The 22,197-nt window shown below is 54.6% G+C and overlaps 1 protein-coding gene across 2 annotated transcripts in view; it reads right to left on the bottom strand.

The window, feature by feature from the left end:
• The window catches only part of CACNA2D2 (calcium voltage-gated channel auxiliary subunit alpha2delta 2), a 169,772-nt gene that overhangs the window by 95,681 nt on the left and 51,894 nt on the right, over window positions 1-22,197 (bottom strand). For both annotated transcript variants that reach the window (XM_082768358.1, XM_082768359.1), the window contains exon 3: window positions 1,305-1,421. In XM_082768358.1, coding sequence (XP_082624484.1) covers window positions 1,305-1,421 — 117 coding nt within the window. The remainder of the gene's footprint in view (window positions 1-1,304; window positions 1,422-22,197) is intronic.

The following is a 22,197-nucleotide window of genomic DNA, read 5'->3' as shown; positions in this document are numbered from 1 at the left end:
ACAGGCACAGGTCCTAGCGCCAGAAGATGCACAAACTCTCTTTGAATCTGTGAGTTGTAGCAAAGGGTAAGAAAAAACATAGTCAGCTGGAATTCAGATGCCACCGTGGAAACCACTCAGCACAGTCGTGGGGCACAGCTCTGCCTTGCTGCCCTGGCCCTAGCGCCGGAGCCCAGGGGCACACCACGTTTGCAGCCACCTTGTGTCACCCTCTGATGGTCCTTGACTCTGACACCCCCAGGACTTGGCACCTCTTGCCCTAAACAGTGGCCCCTCACTGCCCTATTTCAGCTTGGAGGCCGCACCACTCGTCCCCTCACCACGGGGCTTTGTCCTGTGCTCCCACTCCTGCCCGTCAGGCCGAGGGGTGACCAGGAGTCTCTGTGGCCATACCCCATGTGCAGGCACCAGCCAGGATACCTGCTCCGAGCCCTCCCCGTGGCCCTCACCCCACACCAGTGGGCTGTGCTGCCAGAGGTGCCCTGCACGGCTCCATCCTGCTCGCTGCAGGCAGGTATTTGAGAGGCTGCTACAGCTCCTGGATGTGAAAATCCCAACCCCACGGCAGCGGTGAGAGTGCCTGCGTTTCCCCAGGAAGGCAATGGCTCGTCCCTGCCCGGCGGTGGAGCAGAGCCTTGCTGCTGCCTCGTTGCAGCCACTGCCGGGTTTTGCAGCGCCGGCACCACGAGCAGATTACCTGGCTCCACTACAGATAAAGTGAACTCATTTTAAAAGGAGTATTACAAACCAGGACAGCAGATTGGAATTGTACGTCGGCACCCAGAAGGGCAACTCACACACGCAGTCAATCACAGGATTCAAGTGCCAGGCACCAGCACAAACATTTCAGTTCATGCTCTCCTAAACAGGAAAAAAAACACCCTACTTGTCTGAAACGCTTTCATAAGCTATTGTAGGCACACTGGAAGCACCTTTGCTCCCACTTACCACATACCCAGTTAAATGACTGGGTAGAATTTGCTGCCAGGCTTTTGCTGTCACTCGTATTCTTGTGGCAGCACCTTCAGGTGTTAACATGCCAGCGGGAAAAGATGAAAAATCCAGAAAATAAAAATCCAGAAGATACCTACAGTAGACCCACACTTCCTTGCATGACAGCTGAGACATATTCCAGAAAACATCCATATGAATAAGAGCAATTGCAGGATGCAGTTCCCAGAAAAGGCCACACAACCGTAGGATTTACTTTGAAGCCGAGACCATAACGCCACAACAGCATCAAACACCTTTCTTAAAACTGAATGCATCACTCGGAGCATTACCACACAGGCCCATCGTCTTACCTTTAAAGCACGGACTTTCTTGGCCAGTAGGCTCTCGATGTCTCCTGCAACCTTCTCCACTAACTTCCTGGGCACATTCTCCTTGACTTCAAACAGGTTTCTGTTCTCGTTGTAGATCTACGAAGGAAAACGAAAGGCAGACAGTCAGTGTTACGGGGATGCACAGCAGCCTTGCCACAGAAAAGCCAGACCTCTGCCACAGAAGAACTTCAGCCACGTGGATCAGGCAACAACGCAAGCTGTGGAAATCAGGCAGTGGAAGGCTTTGCGACCAGCAAAACGCAAGGCACCTGCTTCATAGGTCCTCTCCTTCACACGTGCTGGCCACAAGCATCCCCTCACATAAAAGCCGAGCTGCCCACCTCGCTGCCCAGCTCTGCTGGGCCGAACCAGCAGTCCCACAGAGCCACCACGCTTCCTCCTGTGCTCTTCCACATCTCCACACGCCCCTACAGCCACCGGCAGCTCCCAAGTCCGATACCGAGCCTGGCAGCCCCAACACAGGCAGCAGCGGGTGCCAGGACCTGCAGCAAGGGGAGCAGGGGTCGTGGGGTAAAACCTCAGCTCCAAGCAAGCCATAACGATGTGGCACCCTCAGACAGTCAGGATTTTGCCAGCTAGCCCAGAACCCAGCCAGGCCTTGGTGGGGAAGGCGGGGAGAGGCACAGACACGTCTGGGGCAGGTGCAGTGACCCAGATTTGAGTGTTTGCACTCAAAACCCACAGCTGGGACCCCGGGGCCTGCCCTGCCAAGCCACATCACTCAGCTGGAGGACAGAGGCAGCCCCAAAGGGAGCGTGGTGGGCATCAGCACTGCCCCAGCGAGAAGGGAGCAGTCCCAGCACAAGGCTTCTGAGTCGCCAACCTCTCGGTCACCTCCTCGGAGCACTTTCTGATTCGTTAACTCTCCGTCTGCACAATCAGGTGCCACCAATACAGGGAGGAAGAGAAGAGCTTCTTGCAATCATCTGAGATTAGGAAGAAGTCCTCGTGATTTATCTTTTCTTAAACAAGATGCATGAAGAAAATCATGCGGCGCGCACCACAGACCTCCTGCTTCTCTCCAAATATTCCCGGGCTACTTGCAAATATCGGGACTTGCAGACATGAAGATATCCAGCAGCAGAAAGCCCTCCGAGGAGACCTGGGCCTCCCCAAGGACACAGCTGACTCCAGACTTCACTGCAACTTCCACGCCACACACACCTAGCCCTGGCCCGAGCCTGCGTGCTGCTTGGGAGCTGAACCCTTGCGTCCCACCTGCCCTGGGGACACGGCGATGTTCTTTGAACCGAGGTGGTGAGATGGGGCACAGCACGCAGCTCAGGGCAGGATGGAAACGCCACAGAAGACACCGTTCTGATACGCTGTGGAGTTACTTATCCCACCCTTTTTTTCTTTTCCAGAAGGTAACGAGCTGAGCAGGAAGCAGCCCTGCCCGCTGAAAAGCAGCTGAGGAGGGGTCTGCCCCCCCCAGCCTCCCCTTGCCTTTTGTGGTTAAACAAAGTGGTTTCAGAGGTTGAAGCCCCAGGAGAATGCTCTGAACAAAGTGCAAGGATGCTCTTTTGGCTTTGCTCGGTCCCTCCAGAACCGCAGGGTTAATCTGCAGGCTTCAACTGCCTCCTGCAAGTCTCGCTGCAGTCCCTGCTCTGCCCGAGCTCCTCCTTTCTTCTACACCTCTACAAAATTCCTAACAGGACTTCCCCCTCATCAGCCTTGTACCCAGACAGGCCGTCCCTCCATCCTAGCTCTGCTCCAGGCACCTAGTTTTACCCAAAACCCAACCAAACCCTGTGGGATTCAAGCCACATCCCCAGGCTGCTGGGACTGGTAACCCAGCGCTCTTCCACCAGTGGGACCACACGCAGAAGGCTCAGAACTGCTCCTGAAGCTGCTGGAGAAAACTGCACTGCCCAAAATTCCTCCGTGGTGACTGACCTGTGAGAGCAGCAAGCAGACACGCAGCAAGTCAAGGCTCTCACTGCAAGGGCTCCACTCAAACCACTCTGGTCCCCAACCCACCTGTGCTCTGCATCATTTCGGCACCTCCTGCCTTGCACTGCAGGCGATGCTGCAGCACGAGGCCACGGTGCAGAGGCACCCGCAGGCTCCAGCAGGGATGGGTTTTAGGTGTCCCACCCCAGCCAAAGCTGCAGGCAGATCCTGCTCCAGAGAAAAGCATCTCACGTCAGCACACAAAGGGTTAAAGCGGGGAAAGCTCCGCGCAAAGCAATATTCTCTCATATTCTTGTTTTTTTTTTTGTTTTTTTTTTTTTCCCCTTTGGTAAGTAACAGCACAACAAAATAATGTGTTTGGAAGGCGCGCGCTACCTCCAGCTGAGCAGCGGCAATTAGGAAAGCAAAGAGGAGCAATCTTCAAGGAGAACGCTTTGGGTAAGGAGGGCGTCCTGACATTAGTGCCTTCCTATTATGAAACAGAAAATTGGCTCCTATTGGTTACGGGCAGAAACGGTGCCTGTCCGCAAGGGAGGAGAAACAGAAAAAGAAACCAGGAGATGTTCCTCCACGCTCCCTGCAGCTGCGGAGCTCTGCAGTCGTCCTGGCCAGGCAGTTCATCGGCGCTAATTAGAGCAATCCAGCATGAATTAACGGTGACCATACGCGCACGGGAGCACAGGGGGATGAGCGGCAGTGCTCCGGGCAATTAGGGTAGGATGGAAATGCTCCAGCGGAACAACTCGCGTTGGGTTGCTTTACCTATCTAAGGTGACATTTCCCATACCGGGTTTTTCCTCAAGCTGAACGTGAGGGAGAATTTACTGGCCAAAGAACGATTCCTCAGCTACGAAGGAGTCTTTGCTTTGTCGTTTTTGCACTCAGTTTCGTCCACACCAGACAGCCGTCCTCATTGAAATTCTCCTCTGACCCGCTGCTCTGGGACATGGGTTGGAAATCTGTGCCAGCAGTGACCTCGGGGTCACCGTACCGGTGCTCGGGGGGAGAAGGGCTGGCAGCCCTGCCCCTGAAGTGCCCAGGGGAGTGGGGATGGGGACTGAGAGCGGGGTCACGGCTGCAGACCTCGGATGGGAGCGTGGGGAGCGCTGCGGCTGTATGTGGGAGCCAGGGGCCAGGCATGGCCGCGGGAAGGGGTCCAGAAGGGGAAGCAGACTGAGCTGGGAGCTGGCAGGAGCCGGGGAGATATTAACGTGGGCAAAACAACAGAAACTACAGAGCTGGAATTAAAAAAAAAAAAAAGAAAAAAAAAAGAAAGGAATGGTGGCAGGTGAGGGGGGCAGGAAAATCAAATGCCTCGAGACAGCCCATTTTCATCCCAAACGCTTCCAAGTGTAGTGCAATTGTAAGCAGCTGAGAAGATCTACAGCAGCGAAGTGCTAAGTAGCCTTACTAAAAGGCAGAGCTGGTAACACAACCAATTATCAATACACATTCGCAGCAGCAACAGTATAATCGAAGAAGCAGATCTGATACCGCCTCAGAGCATTCATTCTCTAAATTCACTTGTTTGCCTTGCTCCCGAGGCACAACAAATGATGCTCATCTCTGCTATTAATTCCCTCTGAGCCTATACATCCAGCGAGCTGTCAGGGCTTACAGCAAGCATTTGCCACTTCCCAATTCCCTGGGCGGGCACCCAGCGCCGTGAAACCCCTGGCACAACACACCTAAAAGGACGGGTCCTTCAGGGGAGGGAGGCCACAGACCAAAGAGCATCCCCTCAGGGCACGACAGCCCCGTCCCCTGCACCCTGCCTGCACCAGAGGTGGGGCTGTGCCATGGCACACCCTACAGAGGCCAAATGCCAGAAAAACAAAAGGTTTTTTCCCCTGGATATCATTACAGGGCAGCAGGGGACAGCGATATCCTCCTGCTCAGAGGGATATTTCAAACTCCTGCAGCCAGACCCGCGCTGATCAGCTTCATGTAGTGACCCAGATATGGTCTCTGCAAAGGGAATTGGTTGCTGCAGCAAAGACTGCAGCAGGACACCCTCCCCTGGAGGCCCTGCGTGCTCGGCCACTCACCCAGTGCCTCTCCTGGGCCTTTGGGATCTGGTGGTCCCCACCAGACGAGCGGCAGCCTGGCCCTTGCCAAGTTTCACCCCGCTTCTCGTGGGGTCCTGCCATTTCCTCGCCGTTCGAGGTATTACTGAGCAGCAGCAGCGGGAGCCCTGCAGCAAACTGGCTCGTGCTTGGCTGCACGGAGCTGACCCCAACAACAAAGAGCTCTGGGAGCTCACCCCAGCCTCTCCCCGAGGACACGGCTCCACCAGCATTTCCCCGAGCCCTGGGGCTCCCCTCGGGTAGCCGGATCCTGCAGAGGCCTTGCTGCCCCTTGCCACCTCCTCTGCTTGTCCTTTGGCTGCTCCCAGCCTGCGGCTGTGCTCGAGAGGGAGAGCAGGAAGCAAACAGCTTGACATTTACTCACCCCATCTCCCTCTCCTCGCGCAACGCCACTTCCCTGCTGCGCTCCTTCCTTCCTTGCACACACCTGATGCAAAGAGCGCGCCCTCCGAGCAGCTCTCCACTGCTCTCCTGCAGAAACGGGGCAGGGAAACGTGCAGTCAGGCTGCTCCTCAGGGATGGCCGGCTACAACTGGAGCAAACAAACCACAGAACTGTCTCCATCCCTCACTACAGAGCCTGCTAACGGGCAGCAGCAGCACAGGGACAGACGGGAGGGCAGCCACCCACCCAGGGACAAAGGTGGCACCAGCTCCAGCGCTCCCGTCCTGCCTCGCATGGCACCGGCACCCACAGCTCCCATCCTCTGGGATCACCAGCCTCTGGGGATGAGACTTCAGGCCTGCCAGCCCCGAAATGGGCCTGAGACTGCTACGCACAATTTAGCAGCTAGACAGGGATAAAGGGCTATGCACGGTTAGCCTGGATTATATAAAACCTCTCCTGGCCTGGGAAGCTGCCTTCAGCCTTCAGCAGCCCTGGACAGGGAGCACTCGGCCTGATAGAGCTGCCTGGGCATCTGCAAAGACTGAATCTGCTGCTGGGTTAGTCAGTAACACCCAGCTCCAAATCCGGTCTTCTCCTTTCAGATGAAGCGCCTTGAAAATAACTCATCACGTGGCTGAAAACACCAGGGCTCCGCCATGATGCCCGCTCTGCCCAGGCGTTTCTTGCACCCCCAGGGTGCTCGGATGGCGTGGGTCTGGCTGCCAGGCCAGGGCTCGAGCCCACCGCAGCCTGCTGTGCTAACAGTAAGAGGGAGAGAGCAGCTACAGGATCCCCCAGCCAGACCCAGATGCGTTCAGAGATCACACGATCTCTAAAAATACACGCACGTGCAGTACACCAAAACATGACGAACAAGCCAAAACAAAAAATAGCCTGATCTTTGACTCTAGCTGTTCTCTCGGTGATCCAGCACAGAAAAACAAGCTTTAGAAAGGAAAGTAAAGTATTTTTAAAATACATCTGAACAGCTTTCCTTCAGGATATATGTAGAAGAGTTTAACCCGTTTCATTAAACCACGTCCATACAGAACAGCTGTAAATCTTCAGATCAGCATCACTAAAATTGTACCTGGAATACCCCAGGAGGGATGCTCTCGTGGATGAAGATGTGCTGCTCTGCTGTATTTCATCTTTATGCTGTTCCTATCAGGACTGGTACTGCACTATGGATCATACCCCATTTACCCAATTGTCACCACCAGAATAAAATTATGTTGTACCAAAGCAAGGGATATATCAGATCAAAAGGTACATTGATAAAGCAGTGCAAATCCTTCCACGTGAAGCTCTTCCACAAATGCACGCTTGATTTATATCGGTTCAACTCAACTCAATTTCCTGCCGGTTTACCTATAAGCAAGGATTAAAATCAATTTCGGAATGGGTCATCAGTTTAACTACAAAAGAAGTCAAAGAGCTCCTTTGGGCAGGCAGCACGCGCCCTGCTGGAGCACCACGCTGCACCCAGCAGGACAAGGGGCTCAGGAGGAAGGGGACACCAAAGGAGGGCCAGGAGGAGATGCGGGAACGGGGCAGGAGGCGTGGTGGGGCAGGGGCTGTGCTGGGAACGATGGCTCTGCAGGGCACGAGGATGAGATGAACCAGAGATGAGGAAGGTTAGGGAAAGGCTGAGCGAGAACCTCCTCTGCTTCTCAGCTGGCCCCCAGGCTCTGCGTGTGGCTGCACCTCTGCCTTTCTTCCCCGTTGCTGGGCCTTTTAAAACTTGTGTTTTCCTTTTTGTTCCTTCTTCGTTTCCAAGGTTATTTAGGACACTGAAATTGCAAAAGCCAACCCCGACCTGAAAAGGGACCTGGCCTGACAGAGTTCCCTGGCAGCAAGAGGGATGAGGAAGGGACGGCGCTGCGACAGGAGAGGCCAGAGGCACCTTCCCCAGCAGCCGTGCATCTCCTCCTTCCCTGGGAGCACCCCGAATACGCGCAGCTTCCTCGCTTGGCACTGGGCAACCCCAGCCCCGAAGAGCCTCAGATCCTCGGAGACGGGACCTGAAATCAAAACCCAGGCCTCCTTCCCAAAACAGCTCCACCTTCTGCGCCAGAGAAGCTGCCGCCTCTCGTAGGGAGGGCTGTGCAGAAAGGCTGAGCCCTCAGCACGAAGGCTCTCGGCCGTATTTTGCAGGCTGTTCTTCTGCCTGAACACAAATGAAAGCGACGTTCACCTCGCATCGCCTGCTCTTCCCAGGGCTGGCTACCACAGGCCGGCCGTGGCTCTTGGTGATGGAAACTCCGGATAACTCCACTGACGTGGCGTTAAACCCAACCTCGTATTAGAGGTACGGCGATTGCAATCTAGGCCAGCACACATCAGCAAACAGCAACAGTCACCCCTACAGCTTTCTGCAGTGTAATGATGTATTAAAAAAAAAAAGAAAAAAAAATGCAGCACTTTTAAAAATAGCAACTTTGCAATTCTCTTTATTTACCTTTTGATGTAGGTTTTGGGGCTCTCTCTGATCTTCAGGGATTCATGTTTACAAGCTTTTCTCCCTAATCTCCAGCACTAGAAGCATTTCTGTAAATCCACAGACACTTGGGAGCAGGGCTGGAAGAGACCCGTGCCTAATCCACCCCTCCGGCTCATGCGGGGCCGACCCAGCCCAAAGCCCTGCTCCTACCCACTGCGAGGCAGAGCCCAACGACCCAGCTGATCTCCTCCAGCATTTTCCCAGCCAGCCTGTTGGAAAGGTGTGAGCAATGTCTAATATGAAGTCCTGCTGCTGGGGCAGAGGCTCGTTAAGTTTTGCCGTATCCCCATGGGAGATGGAGAGTAGATTTGTAGACAGTTTTCTTCCACGCATTGCCAAGTTTATCCCTTCTCCTGTTGGTGCTCCCTGAGCTAGCGGGGTGGGGTGAGAAACGGAGACTTAAACAAAAATACCCCAAATACCTAGAGATTTACTTAACAAGGTGACCACCTGCTTCAGTTTTCAGCACTGTCACTGGAGAGGTGTGGGGCAGGATGGACATGCACCCACATAGATCCCACAGGATCTCTCCTCTGAAGTCAACCTCCAGAGAGCCAACATCTGAATGGAGAAACTCGATGAAAAGACCTAGAAACCTCTGCAGCATCGCGGAAAAGAGGGCTGGAAGGGATCACATCAACCCGTGTAGTCCCAAGCTCCTCACACACCCCAGCTGAAGGCAGTATGGATGTGTCATTTCTAACCTAACTATCGCTGTTACTCCTACCGTGTTTCTCTGAGCTGTTCTTTAGGTCGCCCAGGGATGGAGATTTCACCGCTCTGTAAGACAAAATGCTCTCCGATGTCCCACGATCTCACTCGAAAACGTCTTATGATGCCTAATTTGAAAGTCCCTTGCTGCAATTTAAAACAATGTTCTTGGTGGAAAGATCCAGAATTAATGAAGAACAGGCACTTCTGCCTCATGCTGCTGTGCCCCATTACGTACTCAAGGATTTATGTCCCACTTCACTTCCTACTCTTGTAGGCTAACAACCTCGGTTGCTTTTGTTCTTTCCCCACAAGGCAGCGTTTTCCATTCAGGTGTCTTGGGTTAAAACACCACCGAAGGCAACAAGTAGGACATGCAGTTGGTCGATTCTTCGCCAGGGTGCTGTTCAGAGCAGCCCACCAAAACGTTACCTGGGCACCCACCAAAGCTGGGTGCCTTCCTCATCGTCACACCCAAAATATGTGATTATGGCAGTGAAAACCTGCAGAGGTCAGGCAGGGGCAGCCGTTAGCCCCAGCCTGCTGCTGCAGCCCCCTGCTGCAGGCTCTGCCAGCACACGGCCCCACAGAGCCGTGTGGGTGCAGCTGTGACTTCCCAGCCCCGCCAGCCTGCTGAGGAGCCCTTCAAATTGATGGGAAAATACAGCCCACGGACCCACCTTTCACAGACCCCAGGTTTATGGCACACGGGGGCTCAGGCTGCAGGCAAGAAAGTCCTGCCAGGTCTGTGCCAAGAGCGATTGTCTGACACTTAGGGAAGGGAGAGGGGACCGGGTCTGCCTGCCCTGCGCCACGCGCACGGTCCCGCCTTGTCTGTAGGATCTTGGGCAAATTCATCTTCTCGTGTCGGGACTTCTCAGTGACAACACTCCCGACCTCCCTCTTTGGAAATATCTATCATTAATTTTTGCCAAGTGTTGCAGAAGCCTTAGAGGAAAGGCAGCACACGAACACAGAGTACTGTTATTCCATCGGGAGCCTCCAGGGACCGAAAGGCGCAATAAAGCTACGAGCAGAAACAGAGCTCTTGGACGTCTCCAGCCAGAGCCACAAAATACCGGCAGATCTTCTCAGTTCTTCCCATCAGCATCAGGGAGCGTGCACGTGGCCTCTCATCACGCACCCAGAGCGATGGCCCTGCCGCTCGGATCTAAGATAACACAACCAGGGGAGAGCAAATTGGGATGGATTCAGATCCACCCTGCACAGGAAAACATCTTGGAACTGCATCGGGCAGCATGCACAGGGAAGTATTAGTCTCCTGCTGTTCCAACAGAAAGTTAATCAGGGACAGAAATTAATCCCTCCTGACAGCATGCTGCCAATTTCTGATTTCATCCCCATTTGCTTGTGGCTTATCATCAGGGGAATGGGAAACTTGTAGCACAGACAAGCCCGCCACGTGCCTCCTCCTCTGGTAAAGGCTCATGCCCGCCAGCCACGGCTTCCCTTGCGCTCAGAGCACCACGTACCTGCTGTGTGCGTGCGCTCCCTCACACCCTGCACACTCACCCATCGCCACGCAGGCGGGCACAGGAGGAGAGCTGTGTTTGTGCCCTGGGTAACGTGAGTGCCCAGCCATCAGCTTCACTCCGGGATGGTGGGAGGGAGGGGGGAGAACAAGAACCAGGAGAAAGAAATCCCCTCCATGGAGGGACGGTGCCAGAAGAGCAAAGTGACATTTACAGACCGTAAGCATCTCCCTCTCCCACTCTCCGCCCCCTTGCCCAGGATGTTAATTAGCGTTCCTTAGATGACAGCAGCAACACGAGCAGTTCCAACCGCTGTAAAGGCAACCTGGTGGTGAGTTCCTCCAGTTGAGGCATTTGAACTGCAACAGGGAGACGGCTGATAGCGATGCAGCAGGCGCCTTCCCATGCCACCCTGTAACTCTCCTCCCAAAGCGAAGCAGCGAGCTCTACAACAGCCACTGCTGTTTTCCCGGGCCGTGGGACCCAGCCTCCTGCTCACCCCACAGCAACTTCTCCCAAGCCAGCGGATCCCAAACGGGGCCCCGCAGCACGGCACCAGCACCGTGCTCACCCCTGTGCACCCCAAAACGTCGCCGCTGCCAGCCAGCCCGAGGGCTGCCCTGTAGCAGAGGTTAGCCAAGGAAAAGCAGGTTGGGAACTCTACCCCCAAAACAACAGCACTGACTGCTTTCGTGTCATAAAACCAGACATTGATATAGACCACAAATATCTCTGTGTGTTCAGGTGATCAATAGACATCTTAAAGGATCGCCAGATTTTCACCACAAACGTTGCAATGGGACACGTGCCTCACAATTCACCTCTCCGCCTAACGCCACTCCCTTCTCCACCATCTGTAAGTCTCCTCACCCAACTTTAATTCCTGCCAAAACGAGGAAGTCGGCAACATCGCAGCGCCCCGTGCAGCACACCTGAGTGACGTGCCGATGGGCAGACAGACAGACGGACAGCACATACGCCACCATCTCCAAAAAAAGGGTGCCAGCACAACCCCGGATCTCAAAAAAAAAAACACCATCAGGATGAGAAATTTCACAAGTAAGTGGTTTTGCATGAGGCTGGCTCAATAGGACATAATTGACTCTTGTTGCAAAGAATTAAGTGCTCTCAGAAGAGATGTCCATTTTAATGCCTTTTTTTTAAATATAATTTTTTATTCTTGCCAATGAATTAAGCCAAGATAACACCAAGCAGTTCCCAGATGAGGCTGATTGTCGAGCAGATGAGGATTTTATCGATATATTTCTTCCATTTTTCTTTTATGCTCAACTTGGAAAAATAATAATAAAAAAATGCAAGCAACCAGAAATGCCTTTTCCTCCTTGAAAACGCATAGAGCAATCTCTCCAGGAGATTCCTTTCCCAGCTATATTCATTATTGCTGCCTCTGCATGGCTTCTAGTTATGTGTGCACTGGAAGAAAAAGGGGGAAAAATGCCCAAATTCACAGAACTCCTTTATTACAACCTCAGGATGCTTCTGTGAACGTTTTAAATAAAATGACCCGTAAACCTTTAAAGCGATTAGCAGTTTGCTAACATGAAGGGCAAGTCAGACTAACACAGAAGAGCAATGCAGGGTTCTCCTAGGCACAATGTGCTCGCTGTTTCCTTTTTCTTTCTCCCCTTCCCTAAATAGAGGAACTCCTCCACTTTGTCCTCACCTCCCTACAAGCCCACTGCCCTTCCAGTTCAGGGACTCGTGTCCGAGCCCGCCACGGACTTTGCTTCCTGAAGCTCATTTCTCCGAGCTGCAGAGCACACGTGCTCCGGATCTCGACTTGCTCCAAAAATCCCTCATGCGCAGCCTGGAAATGTCAGGCTCTGCGGCTCCTGCCATCGCTTCGCTGGGTTCCTAACGTTTCCTCGGCCCCTCCCGTGCCCTCCTGCTCGAGGGCTCCCTTCTCATCTCTTCAGCTCATGGAGCAGAGAAACCAAAAGCTCTGGAGGTGACCGTGCTGGCCCACAGGCCCCTCTTGCTTCCCAAGGAAGAAGGGCAGGGGATGTGCTTGCTCCTGAAACATTTCACAGGCCAATTTCTGCAGCACGTAGGTAGGAAAAGGAGAGGAGAAGGCAGGGAGAAGAAACCTGGGCTGGGAGGCAGGGCGGAGCTGCTCAGGAATTCAGCACAGCGTGCAGGGCCAGGCTGGACAGCTGCTGGGGCCGAGCTGCGGAGTCTCACACAGCAGATGGTCAAGGAGCTGTGATTTGCAGGTAATCTAATAACCAAGTCGTGAGAGCGGCGAGGAGATGAGCCGCGGGGTCACCAGGGGTTGGCACGCTTCCTCCGTTTCTGTAGGAGTCATTGGACACTGCGAAGCAAGGACATTAAGTGCCTCGCTCACGGCTCCAGCCCCCAGCAGCTTCCTAAGGAAGAAATGACCGCAGGGCACAACCCGCAGCAGGAGCTTCGCCCGTGCCCATGGACCAAGACGCGGTGGGACCGCTGCCACCAAAGGGCCGGCCATGTCCTTCCCCCTCCCCATCGCCACAGCTCCTGGTGCCCGGGCAAGCTGCAATAAGGCTGCTCAAGCCACCGATCCAAATAAACAACCCCATAAAAATTGCCAGCTGGCCATCAATCACACCACACGGGGCACGCCGTGCCAGCCCCGATCCCTCACCGCGACGGGGGCAGCTCCCGCAGCTTGTGCCACCGCTCCAGGTACAGGAGACCTGCGGTACCAGCGAGGGGGGAGGCGAGAAGGAAGACAAAACCCCAAAAAAACGGGACAAAAGCCCTCCAGTGAAAGCAGAAACCACTTTTCTAGAAGTGCTGAAATGCCAGCACTCACTCACTACAGCCCCCAACAACAAAAAACCCTGCTCAGATATTTTTTTTTATTAACTGTCACAAAATGATGTAATGCATATAGTGTAATTATGCTTAAGTGCTTTCCATGTTAAATGTCATTTCAGTTATCACTTTTTAAATGCAATTTTTATTGAGTGCACAATAATAATTTAGCAAGTAAACAGGCAAGTTACAAGAAAAGAGTGGAAGTGCAGGGGGAGGTGGGAAAGCCTCAAGTGTGACAATGAAATGCACTGGGGTACGTGGAGCTGTTACTTCTGAAAGCCTGGAAAGAATTATAAAAAAGCCATAAATTACAAGGTTGCAAAATGCAATAAATTACAGCCTCTACAAAAGGCAGATAATGGAAATGAGAAAGGATAGTGGGAAGGGGGAGGGATCTACATAATTTGTCACCACTGACCCCAGACATCTGCACAGGCTGCACAGCAAGGAGCACCAGCAATATTTGGGTATTTCTGACTCCTCGCACACACCAGTCCCCAGAGGCCAGCGGGGGGTCAGATTTAGGGACAATTCCCTCAATTGGCATAAACACAGGAGTCTTCCTCACGGAAGATGCATTTTCCCCAACACTCATGCTCTTCCTGGCACCAAACGTACCTAAGGCAAACCAGGAGAACTTTAAGCAGAGGACCATCAGCCCCGGGCTTTATTGAAGCTACAGGCAAGCTGTTTGCCAAGCCGATGGGAAGGGCTGGAAGCAAGTGCCGAAATGCTGAGCAGGGAGGGGCACTCTCTTTGCAGCAAAGGTCCTGCCGGCCACCAGGCTGTCCCTAACCCAGCAGCACACCCGAGATGTGGCAAAGGGCAAGAGAGCCACGGACAGACCGGAGAGAGCCAAGGAAGGGCCACAAAGATGCTGAAGGCACCGAACGTCCCTCCTGGGAGGAGAGGCCGGGAGAGCTGGGACTGAGCCTGGAGAAGAGGCTCAGGGGGAGCTCGTCTGTGTCTCAAATCACTCCAGGGGAGGGAGTGAGGAGGATGGAGCCAGGCTCTTGGCGCTGGGTGGCCCTGCTGGAGCACCAGGGGAGGCACCAGGTGGCCTCCAGGGGTCCCTGCCAGCCTCGGCCACGCTGCGAGCCTGCGACCAGCGATTCACCCACCTTCCAAATCCCTACGATCGACCACAGCTTTGGCATAAAAGGGCGAAGCCAAGGCAGCAGCAAGCAGAGAAGACCGACTGCACGGCAAGACAACGCCAAAGCCGCTTGGGAGACAACGCCGAGCCACGCTGCAGGAGCGCAGGGCGCGTGTGGGCACCGTGATGCCGGGTGCAGGAGGCACAGCTCCCCGCCGGTTCCACGGCCGGCTGCGTCCCCAGGTTGGGGTTTCAGGCTCTTCGAAAGCAAACTGCTGACAGGAAGGAAAACCCACCGGAGTAAAACCAACAAACAAAACGCAGGCAGCCAAGTTCTGAGAGCGGAGATGAGCAGGATCTTAATCTCTGGAAAATTAAGTCGGAAGAAAATGGAACAGGCACAGATTTTGGCTGACAAAGAGCATCCTCCTTTCGGGAGTGCGTCTGCCAGGTTTGTTTGATTAAAACTTTTCAGAATGGAGAGATATGGCTGGGAAGGGGAGTGTGTTCATTACCGCAGCGAGAGTGAGGAGGAGGAGGGAGCCCACTGTTGCTGCAGGACCGTTTTTAGTACTAACACTAGCAAAGAGTCCCAGCGGATGGACGTAAAGGGAATTTGCAGGTTATTATTTCACTCCCCAGGGACTGTGCTTTTTGTGTTTGTTTTTTTTTTTTTTTCCAGTAACTTGATGCAGGGTCCAAGGTGCCCACCTGAGCTCTGGGCTTACACCACAAGCTCTGAACAGCCTGGCAGTTGATTGTACCACCTCCAGGCCTCAGGGGAGAGGCACTTGGAAGGGCTCGCTGAGCCTAAGATGAGGTTTTACGCCTGCAGTGGCAAGCCCTGGACGCTCCTCAGCCAACGGCGAAGGGGTAGGACAGGCTGAACACTGCCAATGGCTCCTCAAGGGCCTTCTTGAAATGAGATTGGCAGGGCTCTGCCTCGCTCCCAATCTGTCCACTCTTTTCGCTCTGCCCGATCCAAGCACCACCTTCTGAACCCCAGCAGCAGAACCGAGCCGTGGCTTCTCGTGTGCTGGATGCGAGCTCCTCCCGTGCCCACGTGCTGGGTGCGAGTCGCTGATCAGGGCAGGGCGAGCAGGGAGCGGCAGGTGCCAGGCTCCAGCACTTTTTTTTTCCCCAGCAGGAGCCGAGCACCAGCACTTGCCCTGAATTGAAAAAAAAATAATAATGAAAAAAAGATGTGTTTCAGAAGCACAGGGGGGAAAAGGGTTTAAAGGTTTCCAAAAGAAGCAGCAGAAGGTTGAAGGGAATGCAGTTTCCATGAGAAGGACTGAACCCCGGGGTCTGAGCAGCCCAGCTCTGCAGGACTCGGCCCTGCCACCCTCTCCTCCGTCACAGCGACTCGCTGCCTGCCCCAGTGCCGCTGCCGCAGGGCCCTGCTCCGCTCCTCTCCACCAGCCCTCCCTCAGCCCTGCTTCCAGGAGAGCAGTGAACAAGGACAGGGCTTTCAGTGTCCCCTCGGCTTGTCGAGCTCATCGGCGCTGTGATGCCAAGTGGAACAGAGTCACTGAACTTTACCGGAGACGCCCGGGGGCGATGCCAGCGCCGGCAGCGCACGCCAGCCTCTCCTGCAGACAGCCCCGCTGTTGACGCTGGCGGCCACAAGGTCGGGATGCTCCTCTGCTCACAAGTCCCACCAGCCTTGAGGGTAACGGGAGCCAAAATGCCAGCCAGGATCCCCCCAGCAGGACCAGTGCCCAAACCCACCCCGGTTCCTTCATTCCCCACATCTCTGCACCATCCTTGGCTTCGTCCCCGTGCGCTAAGCACCACGAGATGTCCTGCAGTCCTCCGGGCAATTGGCCCCAGCGCTGCTGCTTTCTCCCAAGCCTAATGGGCCGGGATAAAGCAAAGCCTGTCTTTTTTTTTTCCTCTTGCCCTGCTCTTTGCCTCCACAGCACAGAGACCTCTCTGCGCACGGCCAGAAGACTGCGAGCCTGTCGGAGAAATGCGCTCTGCACCCCTCTGCCTCCAACCTGTGTGGGCAAAAAAGGGATCTGATCGTTTCATTTCACGCTGCCCTCCCAAAGCACTCCTGTACCCCCAGGTGAGGTTTCCGAGGCTTTGGTACCCACTCTGGGATGGGATTTTTACAAGGTTTCCACATGAGCGATGAATCCTAAATAAGGAATAGGGCACAGACAGGTAGAAAACCCACCACATCCCACTAAACCTAAATCTGGCCCCTACCTCATGTCTTCGACCATGACTCGTTCCCACAGTGTTACAGCAACTAGAAAATGAGGCCAGTTTTGGTTTCTTGTAGGCCTGGCACTACAAAGTCCTACCAGCCTCCACCCAAAGCTGCTCAATTCCTCTCCCCTCTCTTTTTTTTTTCTTTTTTTTTTTTTTTTCCCTGCCTGTGTCCAGCTCTCCCTGAAACATCACATGGACAGAATCATCCCACAGCTCCTCATTTTGGGAGACAGTGAGTGATGGCCCCAAAGCAATCAAAACCGAGGGCACGGGGCAGGAGAGCAGGCGAGTCCCGCAGCAGGCTGCCCCCAGCCGCGGCCGGCCCCTCCGAGCGCCTCCCCAGCACGGGTACAGATGGGGGCTGCTGAACGTCCCCATCAAAGCGAGCAGAAATCAATGATGTGCCATTCGAGCCCTTGAGATAATCCTATCTAATCAAACAGACCCGGAGAAAACAGCATCTTACGGGCCATAAAACACCAGAGGCTTATTCCCCTCATAAATACTGCGCCGACACCACCGCTGCGACAGCCCCCGTGGCTCTCCCTTCCTCCTCTCCCATCCTTCCACTTGAACGCTCGGCTGCTGACAGCTCCTAATGACTTGCACTCGGACGCAGCCCCGAACTGCCTAATCAGGGTTACGCTAACGAAGCAGCTGTGTCCCCCCGGCCTGACCCCCCGGCACCTGCAGCAGAGCGCGGTGGGTGCGGCCGGTTCTCCTCCGCAGCCCAAACCAGGGCCTTGGGTTTGTCAGGCTGGGGGCTGCCCCCCGTCCCCAGCCCTCCTCCTGGCAGGACGAGGCCCTGTGAGGATGCAAAGCCACAGCAGCCCCGGCTGCTGGATGCTGACAGCCTGGTGCCAGCAGGCTTTTTCCACCTGGGAGCATCCCGCGTGGTGCGGGCACAGCAGCTCTCCGACACCCGGGGCCGGTCTCACCCTGCCCTCTGACGCTGCAGCTCTCTTCCACGCTCCTGCAGCTCCTCAAATTAACTTCGGCTGGTGAAATGGAGCAAAGAGTTAGGCCAAACGCATCCCGTGGGGCTGAGCTCTTGCTCCCCGTGCTACTGACTTCACCTACAAATTCCCAGGAGCCTCCCAGCGGTGCCCAGTCTTTCCCCTGAAGAAAAACCCCCGTACTAAATAGAAACCCAGGAGGCAGTCTGGGGCCTGGGGACCCCCCTGCTACTCCTGCAGGGCAGAGGAGCTTCCCCGTGCCTGGATGAGGCGAGGAGGGTGGGAACAGCAAAGCCGAGGGGAAAAACAAACCAACAAAGCAGCGCGTAATCTGCATATTTCGCCATTTGGCGGAGGGGATTTTTTAATCACTTAATAGTTTTAATCCTTTATCAGATGCTCATCTAAGAGGATTTCGCTGCACATACAAGATTTGGTACAAATTCATTTGCAGTAAATATACTCATTTAGGAAGTTTATTTCCCGCCTGGGCATCGAGCGGGGCGAGTTGGCTGCTGCTTGACAAATGCGGCGAGACCTTGCCGGACCCCCTCCGTGCCGCCTTTCTCCTGGTTTTTCCCAGCCAGCATCTCTGCTACAGGAGAAAACAGGGACACCCAGGAGGACAGCTGAGGCACGGGCTGCCCCTCCAGAATGCTACCCGAGTCTCTCCAGCCTGTTGCTTGAGGGATAAAAGCAGAGGTGGCATTTGCCAAACAGCTTCACTTGTCCCCAGAGCAGCAGCAGCGATGGCCAGGGAGCAGCACCACGCTCCAGGGACTGTACGTCTGCTTCCCCGAAGCCAAAGGAGAACAAGTGCCCCTAAAACGTCCTCTCTTGTCCACAAAATCTGCTGTGAAAGTAGTTGCCCAGTAACAACTGTGTTCATTACAGCTCAATACCCGAGAGCAAACCGCGCAGCTGAAATCTCCAATTCTCAAGCTATCTTTGGGGAAGGAAATGGGAACAAATCCTAGGGTGAATGTACACCTCTCCGAGGCTCTTTTAATTTACCAGTGGCCAGCAGATATTGTTCACGTTATCAGAGCTCTGTGCTCTGCACGCACACAAGGCAACTGTCGTGGAGCAGTGAAGGCTCTCCGACCCGAATACAATTCCTGGGCTATGACGATGCCTCTTTGAGATGGCTTAAAGCTACAGCCCGAGCCTGCTGCAGGGCAGATGGCTCCTGGGTTTTGTTGTTTTTCTCCCACTTCAACACCTTTTGCCACTGAGCATCTCAGCCACACCAGGCTTGAGAGCCAAGGGGCAGAGGGGGTGCCCTCAGCTCCTGCAGAGCCGCCGGCAAACTCCAAATCCCAAACGTGGGAGCAATTCTGGATGGATTTACACCAGGAGCTTCCACCCAGCAAGCTACTTCCCCTTCTCTGGGACACTGCTGACACAGTCCTGGATGCACAGTCAGCTTTCCAGACAAATCTCAGAGCAGATTTTTGTCTCCAGGGTATGCAAAGCCTGCTGCAAGCACTGCGGGGCAGAGATCTCCTCCCTGGGCAGCAGCGAGCACCACGCATGCTGCAGCCACGCGCAGCTCCTGCTGGAGCATAAGTAAGTCATAAAAATACTGTGCCCAGTTCGAGGCATAGTTAATTCAAACAAGCCCACCAGTTTTGACAGCTCAGTTCGAGTGCTCTGGTGCTTGAAATGCAAAATACAATATAGTCCATTACCCTGAGTCTGCAGAGAATTATATCTGGGTTTTGTAGTTTATTCAACAAATCCAATAGACTGATCCTATCCTATTCCCTGCGCCTTTAAGACAATCCAAGAATCTATTTGCTTTCCTCTTTCCACTTGGATGAGAGCAGTGATAAGTGCTTTGGGAGAGAGTGCCCACTAACATTTATTCACTGTCCAGCCGTGGCTGCAGCGTGCGAGCGCTGCCTGGGGCTCAGCAACACCCCTGCCCTGCCTGCTCACCCTCCCTAGCATTTTCTTAACCTTTTCCTTTGCTTTTGGAATAACGAGGGCGTAAGGAGAGATCCCCAGGGGTCCTTTCCTTCTGCACCTCTCCAGCACATCTCACTGCCCAGGCTCCAGCCCTGCTCACACGGCCCCTGCAGGTCCAGAAGGCTGACACCAAACCTGCAGTTTGGGGCTTTTACTTCCCCGCACAGATATACCTGATGCATTCCGGTAGCAATGTGCACGTGCCGCCTCCAGGGAATTTATTTTCCCCCTATTTGCCAAGATAAACAGCATACCAAGCATGAAGGGGGGAGGAGACAAGGCTGATTTAAGTGATTTCACTTTGCAATTTTCTGTGTTCTTTTTAAGTCGCTTATCCATTTCAGTGCTCAATATTCGGCTCTTTCCCTAATTAGAAAATCGCTAATCTGCTCTGAAAAATGTAAAAGTGAGCCTTGCTTACGTGCATTGCTTGGAATATGCGAGTGTGTTGGGTTTTGTGTTGCTTTCCAGCTCTTTTTAAAAAGCTTCTGGTGTCTCCAGCTGGCATCACTTGCTCAGGTTGATCCCTCCCCCGGTCCACACGCACCTAGAGCATCCAAGAAACGACTCCTGCTCAGCTCCTCGTGCCCGCACCAAGGCTTTGCATCCTCATCCTCTTCTCTGCCTGGGAGACGACTCCCAAGCAGAACACGACCTGTTTTTCACAGCACACCGCAAACGCCAGCAGCCCAGCAACTCTGGGCAGGTACAAGGAGGGGATGTGAAGAGGCACAAGAAGAGCGAAGCAGCCTGGCTGAGGATCCAAGCACAGAATTATTGGATTTGCATGCTGTTACACCCTCAGGACCATGTCTGGCGCCGGGCAGCAGTGAGAACGGGGCTGCTCCGTGCAGAGCCAGGAGCTGGGGGTGCCTGCAGCACAGCAGGGCTGGTGGGGACAGGTCCCACAAACAGCCTGAGGCACTGTGACAAGGCAGGGGCAGGATGCCCAGCCAAGAAGAGAGAGACAGAGCTGCAGGGACCACCTGCAACGTAGCTCCAAGGTCCAGGAGCCCCAGCCAGGGCCTGGGTACCATCCACCACCTCCTCTCCTCGAGTGCTGCTGCAGATCCCAGCCTGTGTAAGCAGCGGCGGAGGCAGAGGCAGCCAGATCAGTCAGCCTAGCACAGGACTGAGAGCAAACTGGGGCTGAGCGATCCCAGCTCAGCACGGCCCCATGCATCAGGAATTCAAGACCTGCTCGGCGGTATAAATCTGGCTGTCCTGAAGGTCAGCAGCTGGTGGCCTTAGAGAGCAGCGTCTAGCCTGGGTGATTCATCACTACCCTTTCGCGGCAGAAATCCCATTAGCAGGTAACACGGGGAGCCCCGAGGGGCAGGCGCTGGTCAGGGGCAGTTCGACCCCAGCAGCAGCCCAGGGACCAGACCGTGGCTGCTCCCCTGGGGCCTCCCGGGCAGAAATGGCACCACCCCATCAGAGCACACAACCCCGAAACAAAACAGGCCCACAGTGCTGCTCCACCAGCAGCTGCCATCGTACTGAAGGAAAAAAAAAAACACCCACGTGCTGCATAACCAGCAGTCAGGGAACAAAAAACCCAAAGAGTTGGCAGCAGCTGGCCTGCAGAGCTCCCTGCCTCACCTCCAGTGGGCATCCCCAGCCCAAAGCAGTGCCCCCAGAAACCTCTCGGCTAGCAACGTGCCTGCGTAAGGGCTGCTACCTTCTGTCCTTTATCTTGGTTTGATTTTTAATCGCTAGCCCGCCAAGGCAAGAAAATCCTGCTGCCTGGGTATGTGCACAGCACAGACGAGGCATTAGGTGGCCAGGCGCTGTCCTTGCCGGGACACCTTGTGCTGCTCAGGCACGGCAGCTTCTCCTCGCCCTCTGCACCGCTCCTCTGAGTGCTGTCATCCTCGGCTGCCTGCACATTAACGCCGACAGCGGCTTGCCCTGCTCCAGCTTCCTGCTGTCAGCACCGGAGCTCTCACACCGGGCAGCTTCAGCTTTCCCCAATGAGCTTCTGGCTGCTCTTCTGCCCAAACCTGCCCTCGTGCTGCATGAGCTACCCCGGTGGAAGAAGTCACACAGATGTGCTACCGACAGTGCATCCCAGCACCTCGGAGCCCCCGTGTCACACCGTTTTCCCCCATGTCACTCAGTTTTCCCCTGTGTCACTCAGTTTTCCCCTGTGTCACACAGTTTTCCCGGGGTGCTATCTGCCCACGAGCCTTTCACATCCCGCTGCTTTGCTGGGAGGAGAGAGCGACTTAAACAGCAGGTAAACAGTCACCCGCCCTATCGACAGGATCACCTGAGATATTTTGGGGAAAAAGGATGGGAAAGCTAAAACCCAGGCCCAGCGTGCAGACCCTGCACACACAGGCAGGTTTCCAGGACTCCTCTCCCACCCATATTGCTTGCGGGAGAGGAAGGGAACGCAGCTGCTGTCAGAAACCTTCCTAGCCAAACCACCCCGCTTCATTACCGTTTGTCACCTGCTCAGGGAAATCACTTGTCACAAAAATTTTCTTTCCCACTTAAAGACTTCAAACTCAATTTGCGGGCTGGCTCAGCAGGCTGCCGTTTCCCTTCGGAGCGGAGGGGCCGGGCGCCGAGCTGCTGGGTGCAGCTGAAGGGCCGGCTCGGCAGGCACGGCAGCCCCACGGCTGCGAGCCCACGCTCAGAGTTTGGCAAGGATGAGGTGTGGGGAATGGGGGCTGATGAGTCCTGAC

The sequence above is a fragment of the Aythya marila genome (genome assembly GCF_965140915.1).
Source record: "Aythya marila genome assembly, chromosome: 10".
Classification (NCBI taxonomy): Eukaryota; Metazoa; Chordata; class Aves; order Anseriformes; family Anatidae; genus Aythya; species Aythya marila.
The sequence above is the reverse complement of the archived record's forward strand: the minus strand, read 5'-3'. Positions and strand labels throughout refer to the sequence as shown.